Genomic DNA, 22,809 nt, shown 5'->3' with positions numbered 1-22,809 from the left:
CTATTACCTTCTATGATAAATCTTTATCAGAGTATATATAATCTCAATGTACAAAAGAACTGAGTAACACCTTATACAGAGGTATCTTGCCATAAAATGTTCAATCAAGTTTGTGTGACAAAACAAAATGAGAAAATATAGAACTCAATCATCCGAAAACGTATCTTTGATGAAAAAAACCTAGTCAATTGATATAGCCGAAGACGCAATTTTGAAACAAGGGGTCGTCATTATTATTTGAAATTAGTACTATTAGAAGTAGGCTGATTTTGTCGCAATTGTTACCAAAAACATATACTTCATCGGTTGACATGTTATTTTGACTCCAGTCCTTTTTAAATATTTGTAACAGCAAATAACCAGAATGAAAAAAGTTTCCTCAGCAAGTCAGATGGGGCCGTAACTTCGTTCTCAAGAAGCTGATCTTTAAACCTAACTTCATATGAACCTTCCCAAGCGTTTTACTTCAACTTAATATTTCAAATGATATTGAGAGTAACGTTATTGGCAAAAAATGTCAAATCACTGAATTTTACTTTTATCGAAGTTTATGATTTAAGAGCACTTTAAAAGTGCTCGCAATGAATTGAAGTGGATTGATAAGCAATAGTGAAAGAAACGATAGTTCAATCAAGCAATTAAATTAACAATTTTGCAACAAAATCAAGTACAAATGAACGAATATTTTTGGTCAGTAAATGTCAAGAAAAGTTCGACGTCACGTCTATATAAAACGTTGCCCAGGCACAGGTTTATGAAAAGAACGAAACTTGTGTAAAATTTGATGCTTCTGCAGATATTAATTGTTATTGGTCGAAATAATAAGATATATCCTAGTCTCTTAGCATTTATACTTTTTTTATGACTTAGGGTTTAAACCCACAAAATACTCAAGATGTCGCATAAATGTAGGTTTGAATTAATTTTTTTCACACTGCTGCTAGCGGCCTGCAGTGTCCAAAGCTACTATTTAGAGGTAAGGACAGTCATCTTCATTTGACATTATCATTTATCTGAATATTTATTTATGCGATTTCTCAAATAAATATTTCTGAATATTTAATTCAGTTTTATTACGATTTAAGCACGTTTTTATTAATTTTAGTTCCAAAATCAGCGTGAGTTACAATAATGAGTAAAGCCAGCATGATGTTCTATAGCAATTATGTTTATTAATACACGAATTAAGGTTAAACGTTTTGACATGCAGATAAACGCCTGAATTGCGGAACGGAGCTAAAAAAATGAATTATTGTTCGTGCATATAGCCGAATGGTCAATTTTTAATTTAATTTAATATAAATGGTGAATTTCTTGGCTGTTTTCTTTGCTTTTAAATTCTTGATAAACTTGCGATATAAGCAATAAAGTGATCTTATTTCTTATTGTTCGCATAGGTTTGGGAAGGGCCAGAATACCGTATCCCCGATTCAACGTACTCCCAACTGACGCTCTCATTCTGCTACAACTCTTCTGACCCCGACGATGCGTCTATGGTCTCCAGGATCGTAGAGGAACAACTCAGTGTTGTGGTCCATCCTTACACTGAAGTCTACTGGCATGTCATTTTTGTGAGTTTTGCGACCGATCAAGTGACTGATATATGGTAATTTTGTACAGAAATTTTGCACGAAATGTAACCGAATTGAAATTCGATGATAGTATTATATGATTTTAATTTAAAAAATTTTATTAACGAGTAAAATTACAATAAAAAATCCAAGCCGGATGGAACCAAAAATATCACATGTAACTCGGAACAAATTCGATTTTATTTCCGACTCATATTCAACAGGCAAATTCGACGCTGGTGTTCTCGCCGGAAGATATTCAGAATAAAGCCAACCAGTCCTTCACCATCATCTCCTACTACTGGGGCTACTTTTCGTTGACTTTCTACGGCGCACTAGCAGTTAGTCAACAAAACTCCTATAACTTATAGTTATAAAAGTTAGGATACGAGTTCCTTGTACAAATTTTCGTCTTAAAAGGGACTTCTTCGTTTTTTTATAAATAATATTGATATAATTAATATTGTTCAGTATAAAAATTATTATCTTTACTAAAATTAGTATCAATAATAAATATTTTGTCTCTTGTGTTGTCGGATGTTTCGTTTAGCCCAACGGCTTGTTAAATTATTCTTAATTCTTGAGTTGTTAAAATTGAGTACGTCATGTAGATTTATGCAAGGCTCAAATTCTAAGCGATAAAAAAGATACGCAATAAGTCTTTAAAAATTCAATATTAACTTTCATGAGGAAGCGTTAATTAACCTTTAGACGAGTCTCTCAGTATTATACCTTTGAAACTGAACAATATTCGCCAAAAGAGTATTTAACTGATATCTAAAAGCTTTGAGTTTACACCAACAGGCACGGCCATCGGACGTAAATCATGGCGTCAACAACTCTATTTGGATGGGCGAGAAAAAGTTACTTCGCAACGACACAATCGTGAGAACGAAGAAAACTTTAATTAGCAGAAAATTCAATTATTATTTATATAAGGATATACTTTAGTAAGCGGATCCTAATGTTGTACGACGGAAATTAACGTATATTACAAAAATTATCGAACATTGTGCGACACATTAAAATTGATGGGGGAATTTTCACCCCAAAGAATTTTTCAGGGGAAAGATTTAGGGTATAAGTGATAGAACATGGGTAAGCAAATAGAAGAGAAATTTCACAAGGAAGCGAAAGAAAATTTACCATATCGTTCTCTGAGAATCAAACGGAATCAAACAGAAAAAATACAGCAGTTAATGAATAATTTTGCCGTTCTTACTCACCAGATAATCGTGGATCGACGTGAGAGCAGCAAAATCGCCGACACGGCATTCATGATCGGCGCTGTGAGCTTCTCTCTGTTCAACACGGTGCTCATGGGCAGCCAGCTCGACTTGCAGATCATCTTAGCTGTCATCAAGAGGCCAGTGGGACCTCTGTGTGGCATATTTTGCCAGTTCATCTGCATGCCTTTAGTACGTCATAATCTGCAGGTTTCATACAATATTTCACATTTTCAAATATACAGCGACATGTTATCGGTAAAACTTTTGATCACGCCGATGCATCGCAATTGTTAAATAACTTAGGATAGAGTGCGTGCAAAGGAGGAACATAGAGCGACTAAATTGAACTCAGGCAGTTGAGCGACGATTGACTTTAATTTTAATTCTGCAACCAGCCAATCACTACATGTAGTTAAAAAAGTATGGGAAGAGGAAAAGGTAAAAAAATAAATTCAACAACCGAAATTAACATCAAATGAAATTGTTTTACGAGGTAAAAGGTGAGCATTTCCTCGGTAAATTCCTTTCACGTAACCAAAATTGCAAGAAAAAAGTGAACGACAAAATTAGCGCTTACGTAATTATGCGTAAATGAATATGTACTGTTTATGAGTTGGATAGGAGAAATCAACTGTATGCGTTAATTAAATCACAGTTCGAAAAAATGGTGTAGGTAGGCATTGTTTGCGTAATTCGTCTACAGACAGCAATTAGCTTCCTATACGTTGTTACATCCGAACAAGGTTATGTACACTTAAATATTTATTAAATTATTATTTTCTATCCGACCCATTATATGATTTAATTTTGATTATCTCATATATGAACCTTTATATACGTACCCTATTTTAACGATACAGTTCTCGTTCGGAGTTGGTTGGCTGCTGCTCGACGATCCACTGCAGCGACTGGGACTCTTCACTCTTGGATGCTCCCCTGGCGGCCAAAACAGCAACTTTTGGACGCTGCTCTACAACGGAGATATTAACTTATCCATCACCATGACATTTTGCTCTACAATTATTGCCATGGGTACTCCCTAATCTGCACCCTAGTATAATGCCAAAAGAATGAATTTCAGTGTGACTCGCTCCGTTAAATTAGATGCTTTAGTGAGATGGTAACTGCAAATTTTATGGGAATATACGCGTTAAATACAGAATTTTAAATTTTTCCTATAGAAAATACAGGTGAAGTTACACATAGAGGCGTTTAAAATTACATGATTATGTATATAGAATGATACCAAATGTGCAGATTGGCTTACCACCGTAAATACTTTAGTGACGGAGAAGAGAATATATAGATTTTAGCTCTAATTACTCATGAAAGGAAGACTGTTCAAAGCCTAGGGACTAAATCAAAAACATTAATGAGTTTTTCCTACTTTTCTGCAGCTATGATGCCAACTTGGATGTATCTGCTTGGTAGCAAACTGTTAGGGGAAGGAAGCTCCATCACCATACCGTACATGAATCTCATCACCTCCCTCATAGGCTTCTCCGTGCCGCTCTTCATCGGCCTCCTCATCAAGTGAGGAACTAGGCACAAATTCTACATACTTGATACTGACGTATAAAAGAGCAGTTGAAATAAGGAATGATTCGCTGAAGTTCTATGCCCACAAGAAAATATCCTTTGTAGGCAAGAGATAAATGACGGCATAACAATTTTTTTGCGATCAAATTGTATAATACTTTCATGATGAAACCTTCAATTTTTCTGTCGAGTTAGATACTACGGCAGAGCTTGGTCTAATTTTAATTAATTTTCATCCTAATTTAGATAAAACTGCGTAGAAAAACTTTTTAGCTGTTAAAACGTTTTACCAAATCAACTTCATATACCTAGATCTTTAGGCGTAGTCTTAGTGTATGTTAATTTCAAATTCCAAAATTTCAGGTACAAGAAGTATAACTGGGCGGTTTTTGCTGGAAAGATCATCAAACCGATGACATTCTGCATGATTCTTTACTTCATATCGGTGAGTGAGTAGTACTAGAGTAGGTCATGTTTCCTGACCCAAACGGTTTTGAAAACCGTTTTAAAACGTCCATTCCTAACTGAATCAATCAAATTCCTATTGTCTTGACGACTAAATGGTAGAGCGAATCAATTACAATAATTCGAACAAAAGTTATTAAGGCTTCGTAATTCTCTCGGCCACAGCAGCCAACCGTTGCTTTCTCGCTGCCACGGGCAATACTGATCATCTGTGGAAATTATGAAAATATTTCCGAAAATGTGCCGATCTAATAAATGATTATATTATTAATACATCTAACGAACATGAGCAATAATAAATTCGCGCAAAAATCACAACCATAACTTGAATAAACATCATGAAATTGTAGAAAATATTAGTCCTGGTGGTCCACGTGGTTGGACTAGTTCAACCATGGTTGGACTAGTTCAACCATGATTGGACTAGTTCAACCATGATTTTGCCTTGTGTTGACCATGATTTGCCTTTTATGCGCAGTTTGGGATGTACAACAACTACAAAGGATTCGCTCTGATTACTGGGAACGTCGCGTTAGCCGGTCTTATGGTGGCTGCAGGTGGATACACTGCAGGAGCTCTGATGTCAACCCTCTTTTGTCTCAAGAAAAAACAGGTGCATGGAACTCTTATTTTCATTTCTACGCGAAATAAAATAACCTCGTTACCTAGGATAGGAAACATAGGTTTCGTGGAAATAAATTCAAATAATTGTGAGGTAATCACTAACAGAAATCAACGTTCTTACGAATCCTATCGATTACAATGCACCGTTTTCCCACAGATCATCGCTATCTCCATAGAAACTGCGTTCCAGAACGCAGCCATTGCATATCTCCTTTTAAAGCTTTCATTGGGAACACCCGACAGGTAGGTGACGACTTCGGCAGAATTTTTTTCATATAATCAGAAGGTACCATGGTAATACATTTGATTATAATTAGGCAAAATAACAAATTCGCTAACATAAAATTTCTATCTGTCACTGTTGTTGAGGCTTTAACAGTGTTTCAAGTCTTTAAACAAGTTCAAAATACTTCGATTAATCTATGAAACGAATCAGAAACAATTAATCTATTTTATTCGATCTATATCTATTTAAAAATGCACTCGCTTTCGATTACAGCGACCTGGCAGCAGTTCCAGTACTGGCTCAGCTTTTCCAGACGGGCCCTCCTCTTCTGATGATATTCCTGATTTGGCAAGCGCTACAGAAATGTGGCATCTGCCTACCTGACGTAGAGACCGTCGAACCAGAGGATAAAATCGACGGCAAGCATGACGTCACTCGAGCGCTCATGGCGGAATCTCCGATTGACGACATACCAAGAACTCCTGGCTTACTTTTCGACCCCTCAATGCCAGAAGAGTTTAGGGTTAGGACTACTGATGATCTCACTAAGAAAGCATGCTAAGGCCAAAATACGAGCTTAAGGGGACATTGTCATTTGTTTAAGAAATATAGCCAGACATTTGAAAGTACCGTTTAAATCACATTTAAAAATGCGCAGTTCTGATCAAGAGTTACTGGAAATAGCCAGAGTTCTAAGATTTTAGAATGTAATTGAAATAATTTAAATTCCTAGAAATGCTATTGAAGGATTTAGTGGAGTCATCTCGCGCAACAGAAGTACCAAGTTCGATAATATGAAGACCGTTTCAATTAATACTCAATAACGAATATATTGACAGATTCATGTATAATCTCTGAAAATGAACTCCAACCTGTTAAAAAAAGCACCCGTTAAACGAGACATGCACACAATAATAACAGAACAATATTAAATACAAAGTTTTAATATTGTCTGTAATATATACATTAGTTTACTATTATCTCGCATTAAACCAACGTAGAAAGGAAGAAGAAAGACTGGACTTGTCAACTCTAATCCTTGTACGTGATTGATAATGATTGCGTACAATTTCTATCGTTCCAAGAATTTAATATTTGTGTCTGCAAAGATAAAAAAAATGGATAGAAATAAGCTCGACAACGAAAATACTTTTAATTGGTAGAAAAATGTAATATTCAAGTCAATTATTTATTCGCCATGAGCAGATCATTGAACTACACTATGCGGCTGAAGGTCACTCTCAACTAGGTTATGCAGTAACGCAGCCACACCAGGTTAAAAAGTTCAATGCTTCGTCTATAAAATTTGCTGAAATATAGAGGTTAGTCCAAAGAAACAATATAAAGATCCCACTTACAAATAAATATCTCTCCAACATCGAACAGATTATTATTAAAACAAAATCTCATAATATTAAATAAAGGTATGGCGATTCATGAAAAAGTCATCAGCAGAAAAAATTGTACCTTACATTGATTTTCTACCAGACCATAGAATGGAATTACTTGGCAGATTGGTAAATATTCCCAACAAATAAGTAGTTTAAGAAATTTTCGGAAGTTGAACCAATGCAAGATCTAATAAAGAGGCACAAAGGTTCCAGCAACAAGATTTATTAACAACCCATACATCCACAATCTATCAACATTGAACATTCTTTTTGTGCAGTGCCTAAGCAATTGAAAACTCGAGTAAAGCTTTCGAGCAACTTTCAACGCTCCATACAACCCGAACTAAAAAGAGTTTAACTTTTCTTTCTAACTAATGTCATTCAAATTCACAGTTGGCACAAGGCTGAAATATAAAACTAATGAGAATATTTGAAATATTGCGCCATCACATGATAGAGAACTTTGAAACGGAGCTTCGTGAGCATCGTAGAAGTAAGGCACCTAATATACTACGTAGACGGTGACACTAGCTGGACACACTTGTCAGGTTTGAGTAGTAGTTACTTGGCTAAAACACGCTGGTTTCTTTTTGAATAATTAAATGTATAAATGACTCAGTATTGAATGTAGAAGATGAAGATGGGGCTATAAATCATCAGTGAATTATAGCCCTCCGGTAACTTCGACACATGCACCAGTCACGTAACTGGCCGCGTCAGAGAGCAGGAAGGCAATGACCTCAGCAACCTCTGCAATACCATGCAACTTTATCAGTGCAAGTTAAAGTATTAAAATTTCACCGTAAAACGTAATTACTAAATTAAGATAATTACAGCAAGGAGATCTAAGTGAAGCCATGAAATAACACACGCTTTCATGCATTTTAATCACTGGATGAAATAGATAGCTGGAAATATTAGTTCTACAGAATATAACTATTAGTCTCGCTATTACTATTACTTCTAATCTTAATTTCACAGATTTCAAAATACGTTTACAAGCAAACAGCATCTACGTTCAAGTCTATTACATGCACACTAATTCACTTCACTTGGTTTTTCTGGATGAAGTTAGAAAACAAAGAACTACCAACAGCGCCATAAAACCAAAAATAGTTGAGATCACCAAGGGAATTTTTACAAAATTCAGGAAATTCAAGGTGTAGGAGTATTTTTTCTCACCTTGAGGCTGTCCGGCACGCTTCAATGCTATTGCATATTTAACCATCTCCTTGAGGTGTTCTGGTACGGTGTCAGTCATGGGAGTTTCAATGAGGCCAGGGTATACACAATTCACACGAATGCCAAACCTGAGTGGGAATACTTCATGAATAAGAGAAATGATAACCACCACTGAAAATCAAAAGCTATTAAGCATTCATACTGATATATTAGACAGCAAACACAGAAACTTTTCAAGGACAACACTATAATGCTTCTGTAATATGTATTAAAATTTGAAGCATAATTGATATTATACATTGTAGCTGAAAATAATTGCTCAGACATTTATTATTAGAACGTATAAATTTCCATACAATCTTTTGAATTCAAATTACAACTTCATTTTGGCATAAAATTGGGATACAAATTAGCTGCATTAATAAAATGAAGAGGAATTCACTTGGCAAGCTCCTTTGCTGCTGATCTGGTGAAGCCTTCAACTCCAGCCTTGCTGGCAGAGTAGTTGGTTTGTCCCATGTTTCCTCTGTGGGCTGAGATAGAACTAACGTTCACAATTGCACCGGGTGCGGCATCTCCGCCCTGTTTTGCAGATGCTGCCAGGCAGTGAGCAAATGCTTGGTTCGTCAAGAATGTGCCCTTCAAACAGAATAGAATTCATAATTAGTGCAAATATTTCAAATTAACTTCAAATTTAGGATAAATATGAAACATGATCAAGAACAATAAAAAGGAATATTCAAAATGTAAAGAAAAGAAGTATCTGTGATAATAGTACCTTGAGAATTTTAGCTTCCAAAGTTATGCAAATTAGAGTGGTACTCAACATCAAATAAATTGCTAATGGAGCAACAATTATTCACACAAATATCACAATCCAGGGCAATAGTAACTAAAATAAATCATTAATTGGTTAAATTTTAGATCAAAGCATACTTTCAAGTTGACTTGAATGACTTTATCAAACTGTTCTTCAGTCATCTTCGCAAGGTAAGTGTCCATGGTGATGCCAGCACAGTTAGCCAGAAGTGTTGGTGGCTGCTTGAAATGTTTTGTAGCTTCACTGAAGCAAGAGCGTACACTGTCACCACTGCTAACATCACACTCCATGGCTAAGTGGGAAGCTTTCCCACTGTTGCCTGCAAAATGAACAAAAAATACTAATTTTAGATACATGGATCATGTATAATTGACAATAATATTTATTTTTCCTTTATTTATTTTCTTAAACTGTATTTGCTGCAAAAAACAAAATTCTGACATATGTTGAAAATGAGGAATGTGTTTCTTCACCAATAACCACATTTGGAACATGAGAGAACAATTTATGGAAGATCAGAATTAACACCCCGATAATATAGTGAGATATGAGATTCAAAAATGCAAATAGGCTATCAACACAAGGACTGCTGCTTCATATCATTACTGATGAGCTCAAGCATATCCAAATACTAAATAATATTGCCTGAAAATAATTTACAACATAAACATATGAATTATAAATCAACATCCTTACCTACAAAAATTGAACTAAATAGTGGTCAAAAAACAAACAATGAGAATATGCAATTACAGTTAAATTTGTGAAATGAGAACTACTTTGCCCTTAAGTCTAAAGAACTTTAAAAATATATTGTTAGCAGTAAAATAATTACCCTGAAGATTTGAAATGGTGTCCTGGATGGCATTCTTGTTGATGTCAGTGGCAGCAATGTATGCTCCTCTTTCAGCCAAAAGTTTACAAACTTCTTTCCCAATACCACTGCCACCACCTTGAACAATGTGTAATAGAACATTTTATTATTTTGCTAAATTATAAGGTAGGTAATAATTCATTATTAATCCATTGTCATATCAATAGTTTTCAGCCAAATTAAAAATTAACCCTTTAGCGGGCAAGCATTGAAATATCCAGAAATTAAAATTTCAGAAACCATTTCAAGAAAGTAAGAAGTATTATATAATATATTTTTTTGTATGTATTTTTTCAAATTTTGCCTATTGAAGGTTTAAATCGCACTTGAAGAATTCAATAAATGCGATCAGTACACAAAATTTATCTTTATAATTAAAATTCAGTTTATGCAAATGAAAAATTAGAAACATAAAAATTTAATTTAATTAAATTTAATCAAGTTGCCAAAATAAATATATACATTGATACTTCCAAATTTTGAAGAAAATGCGGAAAGAGCGTCAATTCCATTGTCCGAGTCAAAACCTTCATTTAAATGCTCATATTTCAATTTGTGGACTTTGCAGTTGGTGATGCTATAGATAGAACGATGGTCAGATAATTAGTGATTGACTGAGGCATTATAAAGATGCCTCAAAAACAAACAGGAAGCCGTGGTGAGGCTTTTTGTGACGCGATTTCAAGTGATCATACATGGTAACTTACCCATGAAAGGGTTAAACACACATGTGACCTGATTCAATCTTACAAATGGCATGGTTATTGTTTTTTTTTTCTAAAGACCAAGCTGCAACCAAGATTGAATTTTTTTACTCAATACTAAAATCTGGCCTAATCTGGAATATGTGGCAGAATTTTGTCAGTCAAATACAAAGTAAAAAAATTCATTTCATGAGCAATTTTTTACAGATAAAATATTGCCTGCAAGCATGAAGCATAGGCATTTTTGTATTAAAATTTATTTGTGGCTTCTGTCCAAATTTCTAATTTCAAATCTTGTGGCTGCAAATTGGAAAATGATGTAATTTGACAACTGTATAATGATGTTCAATGTTGCAGCTCAATAATAAACTGTTCTTTATGATAAGATAGGAGAATGGAGACAATTCCCTAGCAGAAAATTGTCAGCTCCAAAAATGGCAGGAAAGCTCTAGTTGACACTTAGCAGATATTAGTATATGATGGCAGAATTTGTTTCTTCAAGTTCAAGTTTAAATTCATGTTAATTTCATGGAGACCGGAAATCTTCTATTAAAAATTTTTCTTTTAGTTTTTTTCCATACATTGAATAATATTTTTCATTTGCACTGGTAAAACAAAAATCAGGTCATGGAAAGACATTTTTAATTTGCTAAAGAGTTTCAGATAAAATTAAATATGTTGAAATTCTTTATCAAGTTGAAAGATGCAGTTCTATCTAAATCTCATTTTTTTTAAATTTGAGTAGTATCCTAATTACATTATTTACGTAGTACTTATACCATTTATGTTGATAGATATTTTATTAATCAATGCATCTCTGAACATGATATTGAATCTTGATACTACTTTTGAAATGTCAACAAATGAAAAATGTCCTTTGGCAAACTGAATTTTAATTTACCAATGCAAACAAAAAAATAAAACAAATAAAAAAACTTGTAAAATCCACATTTTCTCAACGGACAAAAAAGAAAAACATTTACTCATACATAACATTACATAACTTAACTGTTATGCATGAGTAAATGTTTTTCTTTTTTGTCCATTAAGAAAACGTGGATTTTAAAAGTATTTTTATTTGTTTTATTCCATTATTTTTAGTTTTGTAAAAACCAGAAAAATGTGGTTTTTAAAATGGTTTTATATTTATTCATTTTCTAGTTTTTAGTTAGCAATTTTAGCTATTCAAATCAATTTCCAGGGTTTGCAAGTGTGGATGTTCGAGAAAAAAGCTCAATTCTAAACCATGAATTTTTAGTTGTTTTGTTTATTTTTTTATTCATTTTTTTTTTCTTTAAATTTCTTCTAAAATTTTTTTTTCAATTATTACTTCTGATGATCATATCTTGAATTGTTAGGCAGCATAAGCATGCATGCCAAATTTAAAGTTTCTAGGATGTTCAGAAGAGCTCTAAATTAAGGTCTGAATTTTTGATGACAGACAGACAGACAGACACAAAACGAAGCTAATCAAGCTATGAAAAATGTGGTAATATTGTTCACTACATAATATATTTTTAAAAAACTAAAAAGGAAATAGTCACTAAAACATATTCTCTGGTCTGGAATGAAATACACTTTCCACCTAGCATATAAATTATGCACTTATCTTAGCATAATACCATCAAACAGGGTAATAAGGGACAGGTGGGGGAATCAGGACAGTTGTCCAAAATGTTGTAGCAGCAAAACTAATAAAAATATTGTAAAACTAAAAATAGTGGCGTAAAGTTCAATATATTTACTATCCTATGTAGCATAAAGAACGTTAAAAAATCATAGATTTACTACCTCTAAAAAAAGTGTGAAAAGTGAGATTTTCACTGAGTTTGGAAAAGTATCTCTGCTAAGGTCTGTAGAAAAAAAAAAGATTCACCAGAACCAGATAACAAATTTTATGTACATAAAAGTTGCACACATGGGTTGGCTTAAAAACATGATTGATAGGACATGTGTTAATGATGTGTAGGGTAAACGTGGTATATTCCGATATCGTGGGTAGTTCCGTCACCTCTCTAGTTTTTCCTTCATATTAAGCTTTGTTTTAGTTCCATGCGTTCGTTGATGGTTGAAATGGTGACGTCATACATTTGCGCGTCAAACTACTGCCAAAACATTAGGTCTTGGCCATCTAGCCGGGAAATATTGAGAAAATGTGTCAAATTTGACAGTTGACCTTGCTCTACCAAATACTAGTGAATAACTGTTTGTATAGGAAGAATATTATGGTATGAGACTTTTAAATACATCTGTGAATATATTAGGAATCCTTTAACTTTAAGTATACTTGTATTTGCTGATTTCAAGTGGTATATAAATTAATAGATGATAAAGTTGAGAAATGGGTTTAGACACATGAAAACTAATTCCGTCACAACTTGAATTGGACACACACAGATCGTTCCAAGCTGTATACAAAAATTGAAATTTGCTTAATTGAAAGCTTAATAGTTGTTAATTAAAAGCCTAATTAAGTAGTGTTCAATATTCATTAGGGTTCTAATTCAAAGCCATGTTGTATTCCAATACATCTCACACTGCAAACGCAATTCGAACACGTGGATGACGGCATTACGCATCAGTAGAATTTGAAGCGCGGACGGAATACGCCTCACCACGTGCCGAATGTAGCCACACACAGTGACGGAATATAGGGATTTGGTAGGTTTGCATTCTAAAGGCTCTTAAATAAATATGGCAATATTTTGTGACGTTTCATTGTTGCTGACGCGTAGTACAGTGTTTTGAGAGTCACATAAAGCAAACAGAACTTGAGTAACGCATACATTTTTTTTATAGTTTTTCATTTCTCAATGCGCCCTTAATACAACGGAATATACCGCGTTTACCCTAAAATGGCGGCCATTTCCGCACAATTGGGTAATAAGGGACACCCTGAAAAACGCATTTACAGCAGAACCTTGATTAGCAAGAGCTCTAGTTAACAAAAAATCAATATCCAACAAAAAATTTTGATTAGCCTACATTTACCTCACTCAGGCCTCAGCCAAAAAAATTACCTTAACAAAATATTAATGCATCATTGGTCTTAACAAAATTGTGCATAGAATGTCATACATAGAATTGTATTGTGTACCAGCCTACCAGGCATAGCAGGCAACATAGAACAAAAAATAAGTAACCTAAACTATGCTTTATTCCTCCAAAAATATGATAGTTGTCACTAAAATATATATTTTTTTGTTTTAGACTTTCAGGTATTTTCTTATAAAATTTTTCTAGTTTTACTGAAATAAAGTGAACTCACATTAGGGTAAACGCGGTATATTCCGACACATTAAGGACACATCGAGAAATGCAAAACTATAAAAAAAAAACGTATGCGTTACGTAAGTTCTGTTGCCTTCACATGACTCTCAAAACACTTCACTACGCGTCAGCAATGGCTTTTAATTAAGCAAATTTCAATTTTTGTACAAAGCTTTGAACGATCTGTGTGTGTCCAATTCAAGTTGTGTCGGAATTAGTTTTCATGTGTCTAAATCCAACATCTCAACTTAATCATCTATTAATTTATTTACGACTTGAAATCAGCGAATACAAGTATAGTTACTTAAAGGATTCCTAATATATTCACAGACGTATTTAAAAGTCTCAAACCATAATATTCTTCCTATAAAAACAGTTATTCACTATTTGGTAGAGTCATGTCAACTGTCAAATTTGACACATTTTTCGATGATCTCACCACGTGGCATACATTGTCTCTCTTTGGATCTCAATATTTTCCCACTAGATGGCCAAGACCTAGTGTTTTTGCAGTATTTCGACACGCAAATGTATGACATCACCATTTCAACCATCAATGAATACAGGGAACTAAAACAAAGCTTAATATAAAGGAAAAGCTGGAGAGGTGACGGAATTACCTACGATGTCGGAATATACCGCGTTTACCCTAGGTAGGTACGGTCATTACCCAATTAAAATGGTTTGACTTTTAAATTACAAATACAAGTCATCCTGTAGGCTGTAGCCTGTAAGCTTACAGATACAGAAGAAATGCTTTAGGCTACGGCTGCTGTGCTGATATGAAGCTTGCAGTGCAGCAGTGGACAATGTTGTTGTCATTGTCAATGCTAGTAAATGGCATGTCCATGCCGCTCCATGGATATGGTAATATCACATCATGAATAAATAATATGGTAATGTATGGATATGCAATATGGACATTCTAGCTAATATCATATCAATTACAGAAAAAAAAAAGTAAAAATCACATCACAGAAAATGTCATTTATTCTACATCATCTACAAAGGAAGAGGAGGACATCATCATTGAGTGATCATGTACTACTGCTAGTAATGAATGAGCACATTCTGCAAGCTTCATCACATTATTCATTACGCCTTCATTCATAATTACATTACGACTTACGTGATTACGACTGCATGCTTTCCAATTCTGGTGTTTCTAATCCAGAATTAAAATATCTTGATTTACATACCTACATTAGAATGTTTTACATACATTTAACAATATCATTCATACCTGTCACAAGTGCAACTCTTCCAGACAATAAATAAGCCATAATTCTGTTTTTGAAATACGGTTCTAACCATAAATTTTTCCTCAATGTGTTGGTGACAACTTGCCGGCACGTCGTCACGAGTCACGACACCCAGGTTCAGTTCCTGTTTACGCATTAACGGATTCGATTACTTTTCCTGGTGTCAATAATTAAATAGGTTTGAGTAAATAAAATAACTTGTAGCAATTGTACATTGTCAAGTATTTGTACCAACAAACACGTATGATTTCATGGAATTGTAATATAAACGTATTTATAATGGCAGTTTCAGCTCCAAGTTGGCTATGCTGGGCCCATGGTTGAATTAATACATGGCTGGGCCTATCGTCGACCTTTAGCCAATAATCCACTTTGTCAATTTCGACCAGAATTTTTCAAAATGGGTGCGAGTTTCTAACCCCCTACTTGTAGACCCAACAGGGAGCGCAGCCGTGCACCACCAATTTTGTGCACCAATAAGCCTTGAATCGAACCCCTTGGATCTCTCCGGATATCCACCAATCAGCCGTGCACCACTCGCCTTTGTCCTCCTCCGGCCTTGACCACCACCTGCCGTGCACCACCAGGCCGCGGATCGAATCTGACTTCCGGGCATCGTTAAATTACGTAATTTTACGTTCACCGCATCTGAGGTTAGGTTTCAGATAGCATAGTTTCGTTAAATTACGTGATTTTACGTTCACCGCATCTGAGGTTAGGTTTCAGATAGCATAGTTCTGTTCCAAAATTTATCGTCCTTCGACAAGTAGCCGTTCGACCGAGGGCTGGTTCGACCCACGGCCTAGATACGGACGGCTTGAAGTGTTGAAGGCTACGTTCCGGAATGCAGGAATCATGATGGTCCATTACATCCAGGGCAGTTGTGGTCTTCGGCAGGCGACCCGACCCAACATAGGTAGGTATTCTTAAACACTCGGCTACCCAAAGCTTAAGTAGATTGAAAAAAAACGAGCCTAATCGAGGCAGACAACCTCTGCGTCATTCAATTCTACAAAAATATTTCCCACTATACTGAATTCTATATTACCCGAACTCGCATGCAGACTCAAACGCAAAACCTAACTTTACGCTCAAGCGAACCAGCCTTTTGCCCATTAATACTGAACGGATCGGCTTGAAATTACGAAAACGTAGTTATATAGGCCCATTTCCACAGGCCATGGGCCTATTTCTTCAGTGCCGACACTTCTATTCTATTCTATTAGCAATGTTCTGCGTATGTTTCGGTTCCCTCTAGACTTATGAGAGGCGACATCTGCCTTCGGTTTGGGAGCGCAGCCGTTTGCCACTAACATGCTTCCCATTTTTGGAGCGTTTTAAACTAGCCGTGGAGGAAACGCTCAGCCTAAATATGCGCAACTACATTCAGCCTCAGAGCTGTAAAATCGCAAACAACGCTATAAATACACCATGCCTTACCAGTTACGCGACGCGACAGAGGGCCGTATGTCCGCAGTAACCTCTCAGGTCAGCCTGGTTTCCATGTATGTGCAACCAAATCCACGACTTGAAAGAGTGGATGAAAAAAAAAAACGTCAGGTGAAAAAAACTACAATACTTGTATGTAGTAACATGAATGTGGCAGCATAATCGCGTCTCGAACGAATTCCTCAATTACAAGCCACGCTTACCTAAGGATGCACATACCTAAGATGATACCTTATCGAATATTTTCTAATAGTAGGAGCAATGATACGTCAATATGGGATTTGAAAAAAGTAAACTCACTTCATTGTTGTATTCTTTTCTGAATATTCCTATCTGTAAAATTCTTCGACCGGAACAAATATTTGGCTAGATTGAAAAGAAGGAGCAAGAGTTGCGTAAACAAATATGATGCTTTTCTTACGAGACACAGTAACAAAACAGTGTTGGCTACAGACGATGTGATTTTGCAAAGTAACAACACAGCACTGTTTGAAAATATATCACAAGCCTACTATTTATAGAATGCTTTCATTTTATTTACAGGTATATTTAAGATTTTTATTATGCTATTTAATAATTCATAAATATTCTGATTTAATCTAAGAAAATTTTTACTTTCCGGATAAAAACGTAAAAATACTTGTCGACATCAAATGTCTTCATTTGATTCATTCCATACGTTATTGATTAAATTTGATGCTAGTCACCGGTTAGACTGGTATAGCTGAGCATAGTGCCCATTGCACGCCTCTTTGCTTTTACGTTTTTAGGTATTGATTAAATTTGATAAGAGTCACCGGTTAGACTGGTATAGCTGAGCATAGTGCCCATTGCGCGCCATGAGCTGGTCGTGCGTGCCGCTCTCGACGAGCTTGCCGCTGCTGATGACGGCGATGGTGTCGGCGCCCTGGATGGTAGAGAGGCGGTGGGCGATCACGATGCTCGTTCTTCCAGCCTGAGCTTTGTCTAAAGCTTCCTGCACCACCTGCCCAGAAAATGGTTTTACAATTAATTTTACAAATGCTATAAAAAAATCAACGTTGGAAAGACGTTTCTTAATTGAAACCGGAAAGAAAACTAACCTACACACCAATCGATCACCTGTCTATATTAACTAATTTCAGCTTGTATCATAGTGCAATAAGTTTATATTTCATTTTTTACGATGAATAACTAGTTTAGATTTGTCTGAAGAATTTCCACGTTTTGTCTGAAGATAAATAAATGAACTGGCATATTTCAGCTCTTAGACATACGTGTCAGATGATGGTGGGAATTGTTAGTTATAAACTTTCAAATTGCATCATGCTATGCAAGGTATGTTATGAAAAATATGGAAATTGTAAGTCCAATACCAACCACTAGTTATTCTTTAATAAATGAAGATGCATTTATTAAAGACTAGATGCATTCACACTCCCTATTTTATCTAGATGCATTCTACCAAAATTAATACAGTAGAGATCAGTGTATAAAACACAAGAGAACGGAACGGAGCATTCCAGTCCCATGGAATGCTGCATAAAAAACGTGAAACATTTCCAACCCGATGTAACGCTTCATAAGAAATGTGAAACGCTTTTCCTCATCCAAATGTAACACTTCATAAAAAATGATCAAAAATAAGAATAAATATCTTTATAAAAAGCAACTGACAGCCTCGCTCTCGGTGTCGAGCGCGGACGTGGCCTCGTCGAGCATGAGGACGCTTGGGTTCCTGACGAGGGCGCGGGCGATGGCGATCCTCTGCTTCTGGCCGCCGCTCAGCTGCGTGCCTTTGGACCCCACGCGAGTGTTGTATTTCTGCACGTGGGTGGCTTAATTATAGTAGTTTTGCTAACTCATTCACTGGAAGACTGAATAATGCGGGAAGCAAATTCACGAGAGCCCAGGGGGCCAAATAATGAAGTTTCAGTGTTTTTATACTCTTTTCAAGCACTTGAATTAGGAAAATAATCAAAGCAAGTGTTTGGGAGCGTTGAAATATTAATATTCAACGTATTTTTGTGCAGGTCCAAGAACCGGATCCTACCAGTTGAACTCGTTTGACTTGAGCGATCGTTTTTTGTTTTGAATGTCGTTTGTGATTGGTCGTTAAGGCGTGTTGCTTCGTATATATCGCACCTCAGGAAGAGACTCGATGAAGCTGCTGATGTTGGCTTGCTTGGCGGCGGCGACGATCTCATCAAAGGGAACTTCGCGGCTGTTGTCCCCGTACGCGATGTTCTCTCTGATGCTCAGGTCGAACAGCAACGGCTCCTGAGAACGTCACATCATTTATAAAGTTATTAACACGAGATTATTTTTGTGTATTTCGCCATTCCCGCTCGCTTTTGAAACGACTTCCAATTCCGTAGCATCTGTCAAGTAGCGATAATCAGCCGCCACAATTATATTTAATTTTACATTAAATGCTATATAATCAAACCTAATGAATTAAGAGATTAGATTGTCAAACTTCAATCTAAGGATCTATTACCACCAAAGTTGTAACAATTATACCACGAAACTATGACCCTTCGATGCAGTTCTCAACTCATATTCAATTATAAAAAATGTAACTCAGTACTCACTGCAGGGAGCGACAGAGAGCGCATTTTCTCGTCAACGAAAACGTGAAGTCACGGACGGACAGACAGACGGACGGACGAACAGACGGACATGGCGAGCACAATAGTGCATTTTTTCCATAAATGAGAAAATGCGCTTCAAATTGTGATTTTTTATCCGATTCGATTAGCACAGAAAATTTTGCAATAATGTTCGTTTTCTAAACTTTGGTCGTAATAAAGTAAAAAGTAAGAATATATAAATAATAGCGGTTTCAGCGTTTATTAGGCCGTAGGCCTGTTGCCGATTCTTAACATCGCAGAACATTCACAGCATATTGCGGTCTCGAACGCGCAACTCATTGCTACAATTCTGCTGTGCTTAACCGCCCGGCCTCCTAGCCGATTCTGACCAGAAACTGTCGCACAGAGCTGGGATCGAACCCGCAACTCTCTGCGCCAATCTTGGTACTCTGAACTGTAACCACTGGGCCACCCTGCCCCAACTCACTGCAGTCTTCGTAAATATAAGACGTAGATAAAACATAATTGAACTATTTCAAGAAGTCAGTTCTAGCGGCTATACCTGCGACACGAGCCCGACACCGCGCCTCACGCTGCCAACATTCAGTCCCTTCAAGTCTTCGTTGTTGATCGTCTATGGAATGAAAAGAAATTTTAGAAAACTCACTTGACTATAGAACGCTATATGAGGTTATCAGGTCAAGCTTCAGCTAGAAATTCCAAATCAAAATCCGGATGTGCTTCGCCATTATACTACATCCGATCAGAAAAACGTGATCGGTGAAAATATTTCGAAGCACTAATAGCCACGAATGAAATGATGTACAGACAACGCCAAATAAAAAAGCTCCATCAGTACCGAAATTCGTCATGACTGATATCAATGAAGAAAATTTACCATTAAATGACTAATACAGCTAATACGTGGCCAAATGTCGGGCGTAACTCGCGTTTTCTTTCATTTTTATCATGGTAGGATCAATGACTGGAGAATCAGAAACATCGTAGCACACACCAGTTTTCCTAGTATTTGTCATTGTATGAATGCTATAAAAAATAAGAAGACTAATATCCCATTCAACCGACCAGCTTTCCCTTCTCGGGATCGTAGAAGCGCTCGATGAGACTGATGACGGTGGACTTGCCGCATCCTGAGGACCCGACGAGGGCCAACGTCTTGCCCTTGGACACGACCAGGCTCAGGCCCTGCAGGATCTGCACGTCCTCGCGGTTCGGGTACCGGAAGTGCACGTCGTGGAGACGCACTTCGTCAAATTCCTCATTCTGCAAGAAATGTCCGGTTTCACTCTGGCGTCTCACTATAATCATAATTGTATGTAATTGAGATGTAATATTCACTTGACCTAATAGAGAATGATGACGAGTCAACATCTGGATGACTCGTCTCTGGTCAAGAAATTAGTTGTGGGCGGAAGCCGAAGGCTATATAAGGGCTAGCGGCCTTAAGTAAGGCCCCGCAGTAGTTGATAAGCGCCTCGCGATGTAACGTGTCGGTCGGTTCTCCGATCTTACGGTCGACGCCGTAGCTTATACCTCTGTATTGTACTTTTGTATAATCGCACCGTAAATAAGATATGTTATCTGGACAGATGCGTCTTACTTATCCCTCACTACCTTAGTCACGTAACCCGATCCTCAGGTAGAGCTTAATCTAAAATGATCTAGGACAGAAATGAACAGGTTTTAATAATAAATAAAAATGAGATAAGCCAAATATTACACTAATAATGGTCATTATCAGCCGGCAATACCTGAAATGAGTTAGAACATATAGGTATGTGATGAAAATACTCATGAGTTATTTTTTCATGACTACTAACAAAAAAGACGATTAAAAATCGAGCTTTTGGTAAACTTCAAAGATCTCAAAGTAAAGAATGTCTGGCAAAGTATTCAACCCTACATAAATTCTCAACAATTTCATAGTCAAAGACCCTAACCCACCAGCGTGCGACCAACTGACGGCGACGAGTCGATGAGAGGAACGCGTGCCAGCAGCTTGAAGATTCTGGCAGCGGCGACTTTTCCTTTGGCGTAGTTGGGGGCGAAGGCGACGGCCTGACCAACCATCATCGTGCCAAAGATGATTGCCTCTGCCACCCTGCACAGGACGTGTTAACTGTAAGACATGAAATAATTATCGTAGAGATTTTGGACGAATTCGGGCTCCTCAAATGTCAAAAAAATACGGTTTCATAATATTGATAATTATATAAATATTACTCTGGAGTCATTATTTAATGCGAAGAATTAACAGAGTTCAATAACATTCCACTTTGTGACATTCCACGAGTGTTGTTAAGAAATGCATAGCCAGAATACATCAATTTCAATCTTTAAACATGTTCAGACAATGATAATTACGAGGTCCAATTTCTATCAGTTACAACTAGTTCAAGCTTTATTTGCGAATTACGAAAAAGAAAACTTCCCACAGTATAATATTGATCTCACTTGAAGACGTTTTCATAGGGCATAGCTCCTTTGTCAACGAGGTAACCACCGTAGAACATCACCACCGCGTAGGCTCCGAAAGGAACGCATTGCGCGAAGCCAAATGCAACACCTGGAGAAAATAGTATAGTATAGTATCTTCGGTCTTAAAGAATAGGACTGGATAGGCCTGTCGCCGATTCTCGTACTTTTCTTGACTAGACTGGCCTTTTGATCCAATCTTTTCAACGGACGGTAGATTTAAAATCGCTTCTAGATATCAGTTGTTCCGTAGGGTACGAGGCACTTTAAGACTTAACATATGCTCCTGCATGTCTAGTCTGTTCTTGAACGCGTTCATACTCGGAGCGTCAACAATATCTTCAGGGAGGCTGTTCCACATGTCGGTGACTCGAAGCGAGACACACAAGGATGCTGCAAGAATAATGCTGGACAATAGGCCAAAGTTATCAGCGAGTTCTGTTCTAACCGTTGAGGCAAGAGGTTCTTTGTGCTGAGCTCCCGTGACAGAAGCCGGCTTCGGCCTTCTGCTACGTCATCTTTCTGGAACTATCTTCCTCGAACTTTGAAAATGCCTTGCTGTCCAGCTCCGAGGCGTTGAGCCGGCGAATGGTACAACCAGCTAAAGTGAAGTTTAACTCCTGAACACCTATAAATGCTCCCGGCATCTACTAACTGCAAAATTTATTACAAAGATTTTAAGATGCCTCCATGTGTGGTTAGTACCCCCGGGTTAGTGGTTAGTTAGTGCCCCCAGGTGAGTGGTTAGTGTCCCCAGGTAGTGGTTAGTGTCCCCAGGTTGTGGTTAGTGTCCCCAGGTGAGTGGCTAGTGTCCCCAGGTGAGTGGTTAGTGTCCCCAGGTAGTGGTTAGTGTCCCCAGGTTGTGGTTAGTGTCCCCAGGTTGTGGTTAGTGTCCCCAGGTAGTGGTTAGTGTCCCCATGTAGTGGCTAGTGTCCCCAGGTGAGTGGTTAGTGTCCCAAGGTAGTGGTTAGTGTCCCCAGGTAGAGGTTAGTGTCCCCAGGTAGTGGTTAGTGTCCCCAGGTTGTGGTTAGTGTCCCCAGGTGTGTGGTTAGTGTCCCCAGGTAGTGGTTAGTGTTCCCAGGTAGTGGTTAGTGTCCCCAGGTAGTGGTTAGTGTCCCCAGGTGAGTGGTTAGT

At 37.0% G+C, this 22,809-nt stretch overlaps 3 protein-coding genes across 4 annotated transcripts in view; 1 reads left to right on the top strand and 2 right to left on the bottom strand.

Annotated features, from left to right (window-relative positions):
* The first annotated feature begins 770 nt into the window (after positions 1 to 770).
* On the top strand, positions 771 to 7,037 carry LOC108678553 (sodium/bile acid cotransporter). 2 transcript variants are annotated; one of them, XM_018167007.2, is made up of 11 exons: positions 771 to 976; positions 1,398 to 1,571; positions 1,796 to 1,912; positions 2,376 to 2,456; positions 2,801 to 2,989; positions 3,661 to 3,832; positions 4,198 to 4,333; positions 4,703 to 4,784; positions 5,283 to 5,414; positions 5,582 to 5,671; positions 5,928 to 6,109. In XM_018167007.2, the coding sequence occupies exons 1-11, from the start codon at positions 896 to 898 to the stop codon at positions 6,036 to 6,038; spliced, it is 1,365 nt and encodes a 454-aa protein (XP_018022496.1). In that variant the 5' UTR covers positions 771 to 895; the 3' UTR covers positions 6,039 to 6,109. The 2 variants fall into 2 exon arrangements, with proteins under 2 accessions (XP_018022496.1, XP_018022495.1); XM_018167006.2 differs by having other exon boundaries at positions 772 to 976; positions 5,283 to 5,417; positions 5,586 to 5,671; positions 5,928 to 7,037.
* LOC108678554 (estradiol 17-beta-dehydrogenase 8) lies at positions 6,830 to 15,260 on the bottom strand. Its single transcript, XM_018167008.2, has 6 exons — positions 15,139 to 15,260; positions 9,883 to 9,999; positions 9,164 to 9,366; positions 8,670 to 8,866; positions 8,228 to 8,355; positions 6,830 to 7,795 (listed from the first exon to the last, which is right to left on the bottom strand). Exons 1-6 carry the CDS (start codon positions 15,176 to 15,178, stop codon positions 7,710 to 7,712), a joined length of 771 nt encoding a protein of 256 aa, XP_018022497.1. The 5' UTR covers positions 15,179 to 15,260; the 3' UTR covers positions 6,830 to 7,709.
* Positions 15,261 to 17,285: 2,025 nt separating this feature from the next.
* Positions 17,286 to 22,809, bottom strand: part of LOC108678559 (ATP-dependent translocase ABCB1) — a 27,187-nt gene continuing 21,663 nt past the window's right edge. Inside the window, exons 22-28 of the mRNA XM_018167012.2 lie at positions 21,655 to 21,766; positions 21,145 to 21,301; positions 20,266 to 20,463; positions 19,742 to 19,813; positions 18,731 to 18,865; positions 18,263 to 18,409; positions 17,286 to 17,591 (exon numbers count right to left, since the gene is read on the bottom strand). Coding sequence (XP_018022501.1) covers positions 17,400 to 17,591; positions 18,263 to 18,409; positions 18,731 to 18,865; positions 19,742 to 19,813; positions 20,266 to 20,463; positions 21,145 to 21,301; positions 21,655 to 21,766 — 1,013 coding nt within the window. The 3' untranslated portion in view covers positions 17,286 to 17,399. The remainder of the gene's footprint in view (positions 17,592 to 18,262; positions 18,410 to 18,730; positions 18,866 to 19,741; positions 19,814 to 20,265; positions 20,464 to 21,144; positions 21,302 to 21,654; positions 21,767 to 22,809) is intronic.

The sequence above is a fragment of the Hyalella azteca genome, unplaced genomic scaffold (genome assembly GCF_000764305.2).
Source record: "Hyalella azteca isolate HAZT.00-mixed unplaced genomic scaffold, Hazt_2.0.2 contig16984, whole genome shotgun sequence".
Classification (NCBI taxonomy): domain Eukaryota; kingdom Metazoa; phylum Arthropoda; class Malacostraca; order Amphipoda; family Hyalellidae; genus Hyalella; species Hyalella azteca.
Note: the sequence above shows the minus strand (reverse complement) of the source record. Positions and strands in the feature narration are given on the sequence as shown.

What these genes read in the sequence shown, in the direction of transcription:
- LOC108678553 (XM_018167006.2), top strand. Translation starts at nt 896, where the DNA reads ATGTCGCATAAATGTAGGTTTGAATTAATTTTTTTCACACTGCTGCTA. An exon ending in CTTTCTACGGCGCACTAGCA is followed by an intron (nt 1,913 to 2,375) that starts GTTAGTCAACAA and finishes TTACACCAACAG; the next exon opens with GCACGGCCATCGGACGTAAA. An exon ending in TTCATCGGCCTCCTCATCAA is followed by an intron (nt 4,334 to 4,702) that starts GTGAGGAACTAG and finishes CCAAAATTTCAG; the next exon opens with GTACAAGAAGTATAACTGGG.
- LOC108678554 (XM_018167008.2), bottom strand. Translation starts at nt 15,178, where the DNA reads ATGGCTTATTTATTGTCTGGAAGAGTTGCACTTGTGACAG. An exon ending in CACCATTTCAAATCTTCAGG is followed by an intron (nt 9,367 to 9,882) that starts GTAATTATTTTA and finishes TTCATTTTGCAG; the next exon opens with GCAACAGTGGGAAAGCTTCC. An exon ending in GCGTGCCGGACAGCCTCAAG is followed by an intron (nt 7,796 to 8,227) that starts GTGAGAAAAAAT and finishes ATGGTATTGCAG; the next exon opens with AGGTTGCTGAGGTCATTGCC.